This window comes from Vicia villosa, unplaced genomic scaffold, assembly GCF_029867415.1.
Source record: "Vicia villosa cultivar HV-30 ecotype Madison, WI unplaced genomic scaffold, Vvil1.0 ctg.000469F_1_1, whole genome shotgun sequence".
NCBI classification, from domain to species: domain Eukaryota; kingdom Viridiplantae; phylum Streptophyta; class Magnoliopsida; order Fabales; family Fabaceae; genus Vicia; species Vicia villosa.
In genome coordinates this window covers 444,682-455,700 of record NW_026705226.1, presented here as the reverse complement: position 1 = coordinate 455,700, position 11,019 = coordinate 444,682, and the positions used below count along the sequence as shown (strand labels likewise).

The 11,019-nt window shown below is 35.6% G+C and overlaps 1 protein-coding gene across 1 annotated transcript; it reads right to left on the bottom strand.

Annotated features, from left to right (window-relative positions):
* Window positions 1-8,120: 8,120 nt before the first annotated feature.
* Window positions 8,121-10,785, bottom strand: LOC131628615 (GDSL esterase/lipase At5g22810-like). The gene is made up of 5 exons (XM_058899451.1): window positions 10,446-10,785; window positions 10,044-10,174; window positions 9,719-9,952; window positions 8,535-8,790; window positions 8,121-8,456 (listed from the first exon to the last, which is right to left on the bottom strand). The coding sequence occupies exons 1-5, from the start codon at window positions 10,681-10,683 to the stop codon at window positions 8,260-8,262; spliced, it is 1,056 nt and encodes a 351-aa protein (XP_058755434.1). The 5' UTR covers window positions 10,684-10,785; the 3' UTR covers window positions 8,121-8,259.
* Window positions 10,786-11,019: the final 234 nt, after the last annotated feature.

The following is an 11,019-nucleotide window of genomic DNA, read 5'->3' as shown; positions in this document are numbered from 1 at the left end:
ATTAGATAACTCAAGATTCAATCTCTTATCACAATCTAAAGTAATAAAAGAATATGTGTAACGCCCGGATAGTTAATTAATTATTTAATTAAATATATTCTGAGAGTTTTGGAATTTATTGACAAAGCGGTGAATTATTGGCATATTACTTGAGAGTATTATTTTAATTGATGGATTTATGAAATGGTAGAAAATAATATTAGAAGTATTATTAGATTATTCTATAAGATCAATTTTAAGTGGACTTGGGTTGTTATGTTGAAAGTAGTAATATTGGGAGTATAGAATGTAAGCCCAATAGATTAATTAGAATAATATTATTATTTGGTCTATTATATTAATTTGAGAGAAAATAAGAAAATGAGAAAATTAGGTTTTTGGTTGTTGATACCAGTAAGAGAAAGAGGCACAAGGGTTGGAGAAAAGAAGATATGAGAGATTGTTGTCAGGAGCCAAAAGTTGGGAATTTCGATCGGAGGATTTGAACGACCGTATAGCCAAGGTAAGGGTGGGGTTCAATCTCTATAACCGGGTTTATGATAGACCGTATGTGGGGTTAGGGTGTATAATTTTGTGCCATGGATTTGTTTGTTGTTTCGGTGATATTGATTCCATGATAAATTGTTGATTTTGTGATTTTTTGTGGTTCTATAACTGTGTTGGATTGTTGCTGGTATTTAGTCATTGTGCTGATTAATTGAAACTGTAATCTATGTTGTTGGTAGAAATATTGTTGTGTCAATTTCGTTGGATCGACTGAAGAAGAAATTTCTCAAAAGTTCATAGTAGCAGTTCTGGGAACAGGTGAAGAAGGTGAGGTTTGGAGAAGGTGGCGGGGGCCACCAGTAACAAGGGACGGGAGTCCCATGGGAGAAGAGGAAAGTGGTGGACCCCATAGCATTAGGGGCGGGCACCCCATGGTCCAGCAAGTGGGGGGCGGGTACCTCCTATATATGGTGGGGGGCAGACTTTTGTTTGGTTGTGACGTATAGCTTTTGGGTTCAAGCGTTATCCTAGTAACTAATAAGACCCCTTAGTAATTAATATATAGTATCTAGTAGCAATATATTGTTTAGTAAAGTAATATAATTTGATTAGTTGAAGGATAATAATGATGATTGAATAATAATGCTGATAAGTCATGATGTGCAGTAGAAGCAATATGTTAGTAGATTCAGCAGAAAATCGTAGTTTTAATTAAATCGATAGAAATTGGTATTTTAGTATAATCAAATTAGTAGTTATGTGCAGGATGAATTAATTATTAGCAAGGCTCTTAGTAATTAATCTGCCGAGCCAGTCAAATAGTAGAGTAGGATAAATGTGTGGTAGCATTATTAGAGTAGTAGTATGGAAGTTGACGAGTAGCAGTATACATGAGTAAATAACAAGGGAATTAAGTAACAGAGATATTTTGGTAATAATTTCAGGATCAGTGGTTGATTGGAGTATTGATAGCAGTAAATGTTGGAACAGTATAATAGCAGAATTTAGCAGGAATTGATATGTTAGCAAACTGGAATAATTAGCTAGCAGTAATTTAGTAGTAATCTAGTTTTTATGTCGGAGTAGTTCGTATGTATTTATAGATATTATTGGTGGTCTTTTTTTGTTGAAACTATGTCGAATAAGTTGATTTGTAGGTACAGTTGAATCAGTTGTTTTGTCCCTATTTATGGGCATTATTGAGTTGCAGGTCTAATAACCTATGTTGATTGAATTGAATTGTATGTTATAAGTTGTTGTTAATAAGTTGATTAAGTTATAGGCCTATGGCCAGTGTTGAAGCGACGTTGAGTACCTCTGCCTATTGGTACAATGTTAATAATGGCTTATGCCTTTGTGACGATGAATTGTTGTTGTTTGTGATTGTTGCATTCATTTACATTTGCATCCTTAAGTTGGCCTGGATTGACAATTATTAAGTTGGAGCTATGCTCACCACGTTGGCCTGGATTGACAAATTAGCGACGAAAGCTTATGCCTTGATGCCTCGATAAACTGGCAATTTCTAAGTTAAGAGTTCTGGTCCAATGGTACCACATGCATATGCACAGTTGTGTCGCATCTTGAGTTGTGTGTCAAAGTTGTTGTTGTTATTAAGTTGTGTTGATTTAAGTTGTTATGTTGATATGTTGGTTGATTAAAATTGTCTTGTTGTTGTTATTAAGTTGTTTTATGGGTTGTTGCATAATTGTTGTCATGAAGTGTTGATATTTTGTATGACTTTGATTTAATATACCTTTTATCATACACTTGCTTATAGTTGTTGATATATCACCCCTTTCATTTGTTTCATCGTTGCCTTTATACTGGTAACGTGCAGGTATTCATGAATGAAGAATTAGTAGCTGCCAGTCCAAGTCGGTTTAGTTACTCTGATACGTAGCACTCAGGGAGGGATGAATGATTGTCTATGTTGTTTCTATTGTTGTTATTATAGCTGTTGCATTTTTAAGTTGAATAATAAAAAGTACTATTGTGTTTTCAAGTTGCTTTAGTTGAATAAAGGTGACCCGTTGTTTAAGTAGAATAGTTATGAATTCCGCTGCATATTAAATAAAAGTTGGATTGTTCTAAAAGCTGATGTAAGTTGTTATGTGGTCCTCCGAAATTAAAGTGCGGTGTATCTGATTATGTGTTGTTTATATGTTGAAATGTGACATCCCATGTCTTGTTGAAAGTTTTGAATCACTCTAATTTTTGACATAATTTTTTGTTAGAAATTAGAGTGTTACATTAGTGGTATCAAAGCAGGTCGGTCCGTCCGGCCAGAGTTATCTAATGTTGTTTCTCCCTTAGTGCACGACAAGTGTGTACAACACTGTCGGTACTTGTTTGTTTTTTAAATAAATTGTTGCAGGAGCTGACTTGAAGCTAAGTGGTGGAGAAGTTGTGCGTCTCAGATATGTTTCAATTGTAGGATGTTAGTATGTTGCTGATGGCAACAATGCCAATGTTATTGAAGCTTTGTTTGTGAGATATTGGATCGAACTCTAGTATAGCCGAAGGGTAGCTTCTTGGTTCGACAGTTCGACAGAGTTAAGCATGAAGTCAAAGGTTGTTCATATGCTGGTGTCGAAGTGTGCATGCTGTAGTCGAAGATGGGTCTAGCATGCAAATGTCGAAGATGCTAGGGTGGTTAGCATGTTAAATTAGGTTTTAGTGTTTAAACCCTAATTTGTTAAATTAGCTTGTGTATTAAGTTGTCTTGTGTAATGGGCCTTGCTGAAAAAGCCCATTAGTTAGTATGTTAGGTTTTATTATAAATAGCATACTAGTCTCTCATCATTGCTAAGCTGCAAATCCTGATTTAGGGTGAGAGAGGTTATTTGTTATTCTTGTAAACTTGTAATCTTGTTTTAAGAGAAAGTGAAAGAATAACAGTTATAACCAATTCTTATGTTCTTCTTCTCCTATCTAATTCCCTATTATACTTTGTTATTGGTATCGGTTTTCACAACAAATTGGTGCGGTGAGCGTAGAGAAGATGCCTTCAACAAAGTATGAGATTGAAAAGTTCACCGGAGTGAATGACTTCGGTCTGTGGCGCTTGAAGATGAAAGCCCTACTGGTTCAGCAGGGTTGTTTGGAAGCGTTGAAGGGAGAGGCAGCCATGAATGCTACATTAACGGCGGCGGAGAAGACGAATATGATCGAGAAAGCACACAGCGCAATTTTGTTGAGCCTTGGTGATAAGGTTCTCCGGCAGGTATCAAAGGAGACGACAGTATCAAGGTTATGGGTGAAACTTGAAAGTTTGTATATGACCAAATCACTGGTAAATCGACTCTACCTGAAGCAAGCTTTGTATTCATTCAAGATGATTGAAGACAAAGTGTTGGCTGAGCAGTTGGATATGTTCAACAAGCTGATTCTTGATCTTGAAAATATCGATGTAAAGATTGATGATGAAGATCAAGCGCTGTTACTATTGTGCGTTTTGCCTCGATCACATGTTCACTTCAATGAAACTCTCTTGTATGGAAGGGAGTCCCTGACGTTTGAAGAAGTTCAATCAGCCTTGTATTCTAAGGACTTGAATGAACGAAAGGAGCATAAACCTTCGACTGTTGGTGAAGGTTTGGCCGTTAAAGGAAAATTCTTGCGAAAGAATGGTAAGTTCGACAAGAAGGGCAAAAGCTAGTCGAAGTCTTACAGTGGCGAAGCATCTGGCATTCGATGCTATCATTGTAAGAAGGAGGGTCACACAAGAAAGGTGTGCCCTGAACGCCTGAAAGATCATGGAGGTAAGGATAATGGCAATGCAGCCATTGTTCAAGATGATTTTGAATCATCTGATGTTCTTGTGGTTTCAAGCAGTGACTCGAGAAGAGAGTGGATTATGGATTCAGGTTGCACTTGGCACATGACTCCAAACAAAGACTTGTTCAAGGAATTATGTGATCAAGATGGTGGATCAGTATTGCTGGGAAACAACAAGGCTTGCAAGATTGCAGGTATTGGATCTGTTAGATTCAAGCTCCATGATGAGTCAATAAGGTTATTGACTGAAGTCAGGTATGTTCCTGATTTGAAGAGAAATCTGCTTTCTCTTGGTGAATTCGACAAGAAAAGATATGTTTTCCAAGGAGAGAAAAGTATCCTAAAAGTCATGAAGGGTTCGAAGGAAGTCTTGAGAGGCGTGAAGAAACAAGGCTTGTATACCCTTGAGGCTGAAGTTGTAAGTGGTTCGACAAATGTTGCATCCATGAAACCTTTGTCGAAGACAGAAATCTGGCACATGAGATTGGGCCATGTCAGTGAAAGGGGTTTGGTCGAATTAGGGAAACAAAATCTGCTTGGTGGAGACAATGTCGAAAAGCTGAAGTTTTGTGAACCCTGTGTACTTGGAAAATCTTGCAGAGTGAAGTTCAACAAAGGCAAACATAGAACACGTGAATCACTTGATTACATCCATGCTGATCTTTGGGGGCCTGCAAGGTGTGCATCACATTCAGGAGCAAGGTATTTTCTATCCATTGTAGATGATTATTCCAGAAAATTATGGGTATTCATCCAGAAGACTAAGGATGAAACTTTTGAGAGTTTCAAAAGTTGGAAGACTCTGGTTGAAAATCAGACTGGCAGGAAGGTCAAGAGGTTGAGAACCGACAATGGCCTTGAATTTTGCAATGAGGCATTCGACAGTTTTTGTGCTGCCTCTGGTATTGCAAGGCACAGAACTACTACAGATACTCCACAGCAAAATGGTTTGGCTGAAAGATTTAATCGAACTATTTTGGAGAGAGTCAGATGCATGTTGACTAGTGCGGGGTTAAAGAAGGTGTTTTGGGCTGAGGCTGTTTCGACAGCAACATATCTGATAAACAGATGTCCTTCGACAGCGTTAGATATGAAGACACCTGAAGAAGTTTGGTCAGGACATCCACCAGATCTCGACAAACTGAGAGTATTTGGCTGCGTAGCCTATGCTCACATTAGGCAAGACAAGGTCGAACCTAGAGCTCTGAAATGCATGTTCATGGGATACCCTGAAGGAGTCAAAGCTTATAGGCTAGGGTGCCTAGAGCCAGGTCACAGGAGGTGTATCACCAGTCGAGATGTAGTTTTCAATGAAGCTGAAATGGCTTTTAAGAAAACTGATGATGTTGGTCGAAGTACAGAAACATCTGACGAAGAGCTGGAACAGGTAGAGATTCCTGTTGAGGTGGAGCACGTTGATGCTGAATTGCATATCCCAGATGAAGTCGAAGAAGAAGCAGAAGATGCTGAAGTTGAGGAAACTGACGATGACTACCTATTGTCGAGAGATAGGTCGAGAATAGTCATCAAGCCACCTCAGAGACTTGGATATGCATATCTTATAGCTTATGCCTTAATCTCTGCAAGTGAGGTTCTAGACGAAGAACCTAGAGACTATAAGGAAGTTATGAGAAGTCGAAATAAGACTGAATGGCTGAAGGCCATGGATGATGAGATGAAATCTCTTCATGATAATCATACTTGGGAACTGATCAAGAAACCTGCTGGGGTAAGGTTAGTCAACTGTAAATGGATTTTCAAAGTTAAGGAAGGAATTGAAGGAGTGACGTCAAAAAGATACAAGGCAAGGTTAGTTGCAAGGGGTTTCACTCAGAAAGAAGGTGTCGACTTCAATGATGTGTTTTCTCCTGTTGTGAAGCATAGGTCCATTCGAATGTTGCTTGCCATGGTGGCACAGTTCGATCTTGAACTAGAACAGATGGATGTGAAGACTGCGTTCTTGTATGGTGATCTAGATGAAACGATCCTGATGAGGCAACCTTAAGGGTATGTCAAAAAGGGGAAGGAAGATTATGTGTGCAAGTTAAAAAGATCTTTGTATGGGCTGAAACAATCTCCTCGACAGTGGAATAGGAGATTCGACAAGTTCATGGCACGCATAAGTTTCATTAGAAGTCAGTTCGACCACTGCGTTTACTTCAGATTTCGACCTGGTAATTCATTTGTTATTTTGTTGCTTTATGTGGATGATATTCTCATAGCAAGCAACAGTGTTGAAGATGTGATGAGGGTGAAGGCTGAACTCAATAAGGAGTTCGATATGAAGGATCTGGGAGCTGCTTCCAGGATTCTTGGAATTGACATTCGGAGAGATAGAAAGAAGTCGAAGATATGCTTATCTCAAGAGGCATATCTACGGAAGATTCTTGAAAAGTTTGGTATGTCGAATTTGAAGCCAGTTGTGACTCCAACAAACCTTCAATTCAAGCTGAGTATTGATCAGTGTCCCAGTACTGATGTCGAAAGAGCCTATATGAATAGCATCCCATATGCTAATATAGTCGGTTCTTTGATGTATGCTATGGTCTGTACTAGACCCGACATAGCATACGCAGTAAGTCTTGTAAGCAGGTACATGGCGAATCCTGGAAAGGCTCACTGGCAAGCATTGAAGTGGATTTTAAGGTACATAAATGGATCTCTGAACAGGGTCTTAATTTATGGTGGAGCCTTGGGTGAAGATAGTAAAGCAGCAATCGAAGGATATGTCGACTCTGATTATGCAGGTTGTATGGAGTCTAGAAAGTCTATTTTTGGATATGTTTTCACTATTTTTGGCACATCAATTAGTTGGAAAGCAACTCTTCAGAAGGTTGTTGCTCTTTCAACCACTGAAGCGGAATATATTGCTCTCACTGAAGCTGTGAAAGAAGCATTGTGGCTTGAAGGTTTTGCAAAGGAGCTGAAACTTCAAGGTCAAGGTATCACTGTTAAATGTGATAGTCAAAGTGCAATACACCTGTCGAAGAATTCAGCCTATCATGAGCGAACTAAGCACATTGATGTGAGGCTCCATTTCGTCAGAGGAGTAATCGAGCATGGAGAAGTCCAAGTGCTGAAGGTTTCGACTGAAGACAATGCTGCTGATATGATCACCAAGACATTGCCGAGTTGCAAGTTTTTCCACTGTATGCAGTTGATAAAGCTGCATGAAGAAAGCTAGTTTGTTCCCTTGATGTTGTAGAGTTAGATCCAAGGTGGAGATTTGTGAGTTATTGGATCGAACTCTAGTATAGCCGAAGGGTAGCTTCTTGGTTCGACAGTTCGACAGAGTTAAGCATGAAGTCGAAGGTTGTTCACATGTTGGTGTCGAAGTGTGCATGCTATAGTCGAAGATGGGTCTAGCATGCAGATGTCGAAGATGCTAGGGTGGTTAGCATGTTAAATTAGGTTTTAGTGTTTAAACCCTAATTTGTTAAGTTAGCTTGTGTATTAAGTTGGCTTGTGTAATGGGCCTTGCTGAAAAAGCCCATTAGTTAGTATGTTAGGTTTTATTATAAATAGCATACTAGTCTCTCATCATTGCTAAGCTGCAAATCCTGATTTAGGGTGAGAGAGGTTATTTGTTATTCTTGTAAATTTGTAATCTTGTTTTAAGAGAAAGTGAAAGAATAGCAGTTATAACCAATTCTTGTGTTCTTCTTCTCCTCTCTAATTCCCTATTATACTTTGTTATTGGTATCGGTTTTCACAACATTGTCGTTTCCCGAATTCGAAGGTAACATGAATTTAAGATTTTGGTTGCTAATCAAGTTGGAGCCTCTTGAAAAAGAGGTAACTAAAAACCGGTGTACACAATTTTAATTATAGAATAAATTTGAAACAACTTAACTAATATTGCATTAAAATAGTAACACGATACATGGCATTATTTTTTATGAAGTAGTAGAGTAATAACTAATATTTAAGACAGCTTTATTTTGTTAAAGTGATACATATTAAAGACACTCTAAGAAGCCGATGAGGAATTGATTAAGTTTGTATAAAAGAGATTAAATCAGGAGTCAAATGATCAATCAAATACTTGTGTGTAGCTTGTGTGGGATGAAAACTATCCCAAAATACATATTCCGATGCATTAGCACATGTTCCTATAGATATTGAATTGCATGCAAAAGTAACTTCTACTAATCCTGTCCCACAACAAGCCTTCCTAGATTCCAAAAATCCTGCAAAAATGTAGTTGTTAATTAATATAAGCCATAAATAAGAAAAGTTTATAGGTTTAACATAATTATATTTCTTACCATAATCAGAAGGTTTGGTGCTAAGTTTATAGAGAGGTTGGTAGATATCAAGGATGATCAGTTTAAGGTCTGGAAACTTTTTTAGCAATTTCGTTGAAGTGAGATTGAGTTTTTTATTGAAGTCAATAGCAACATCGTTTATTTTTTCTACACATGTGTTGTAGGGAAAACCATAGAAAGTGATGACTATAGGCATACAACCTATAGGAGGTAATGTTGACACACCAATCTTCCTTGCTCCTAGTGCATATAAATCCTGCCAATCCATAGTATATTGTTAAATAGTAAAAGTTGAATAAAATATTATTGTTTTGCAAGTAAAATATAATATATTAGGGTTTAGGTAATATCAAATTAAAATTAAAAAATTGAAAGTAAAACATGTTAAATGATTAGATTATATTTCAATCACATTTAATTAATTTTATAAAAACCATATTATAAAAAGTTAATTATGTTTACAGTCCTCCTAAATATCTCAAATTTGATTTAGTTTTTAAATATTTTTTTAAAGAATGACATTCCTAAAAATTTTCATCCACATTTTTGGTTGCTATTGCAATTTAGTGATAGTTTTTATAATTTAATTACAGAATTAACGACTGTTTTAGCTACGATTTATTATTTAGCAATAGTTTTAGTAAAAGTTTTAGTATTAGGGACCGAAAGTGTGGATCAAAAATTGAATGACTAAAAATAAATTTAAAATATTTAAGAGGATCACAAACATATTTAATCGTATTATAAATAATTGATGAAAAATTTTAAGTTCTGATTTTCTTTCTCCTCAAAAATCTTTCATCCAAACATACCTCAAGACTTGATTTAGGAGTTTGGAAAGGAGGTTATGAGAGACTTTGTGATGAGAAGAATAGATAAAAAATAATTAATTTTTTAATTTTTTAAAACTTTTTTTGTAAAAATTTATAACAAAATAAATTGTTTTTAAAGAATTTACCTAAACTATAAACTCTGTAAACTTCTTCCAATAAGGTTTTGGAGTTCCTCCGAATTAAGGAGGTTTAATATTATAGAGAAAATTTTCCCAAATTCTTCACCACCCAAATTCTTCAAAATTTTCAATTTCATGCTTATTTTTAAAAAGTCAAACCATCTCTATTTCTTCAAACTACCAAACAAAACTCAAAAAAATTCTTAAGCAATATATATTAAGAGAGACATACCTGGATGAAATTAAAGTAGTATTGCAAAAGAATGTCTGAGAATTGATAAGGTGTGTAAATTGTTTGGAGAAATGGATCTACGTAATAATTTAGTACAAAATCACTATTCCCGGCAACAACAAAATATATTGAACCATATATTACTGATAGTGCTTTTGATTGTCCAATTGTTTTCACCAATTCTTTCTGGTATTCCTTGTAGTATTCTAGTTGTTGGCCTAATGAAAGTACATTCTACATAAACAAAAAGATATATCAAATATTATATTTATCACATGCAACTTAAAGTAAACAAAAGAGAGAGAGAGAGACTTTATGTATTTACATATTTTATAGGTGTGGAAGGATGGTAACCAGTAGCAGCTGAGGCAAAGTTGGCACCGATCAAAAGATTGTTTCTTTCCTTAACTAGGTTTAGGTAAGTCGGTTGATATGAGTTAAATCTAAAAACCTCAGCTACAAAGAATAAAAATTTAGATCAAATTCTAATATGAGAATAAATTTTTAGGTATCCTCTGCGCACAATTGCAAAGACAAATTAACAGAGATTTAACACTGCTGTGTATTTACGATTTAGATTAAATCCAAGACCTTTAGTTAAACTGAAAGAGAACCTTACCATCTTATTCAAGTGCTCTATAGTTACAAATCAACAATTTTACTGGAATAATAATAATTTAGAAAATGTATGTAAATAATTAGATATGTTGAAGAAAAAGAAAATTACATGCATAATCTGCGGCAACCTTTCCATTAGAAAATCTTCCGGTTGGAGAGTGATTCACAAAGTCTCTTCCATAAGGGAAGAAGTTTGCTTTAACCAGCGTTTGTAAATAGTTGTTATTGCCAACATCAATAATTGAGTCTCCAAATGCAAATAATGCTGGAACTAGAGGCTCTCCTTTGATAACCAACACAATTTCAAACAAAATAATGAGAGTTAAAAAAGGAATTAAAGTTGCCATTTTTTCAATTATTTCTTTACATACAATTGCAGTAGTCCGTGCATGCAAACCATGTCTTTATATAGTACTAGTCCTTCAACTATAATGTTAGTAACATTCATATAACACTGCAAGCTTTAATATGATAATAAATGTAAACATGACAACAACTTCAAAACAGTATATATTTGCTTTTCCAAAAAAATCTTGAAAACGACCTCTACAAATAGTACTAACTCCTCACTATACTCTTTACAATTTTTTTAAAGTTTAAAAACATAGTTTTCCTCTATAAATATATAATTTTTGTTTTTATTAATAATTAATAACTTTTTTAAATTTTGGTTTTTCATACAT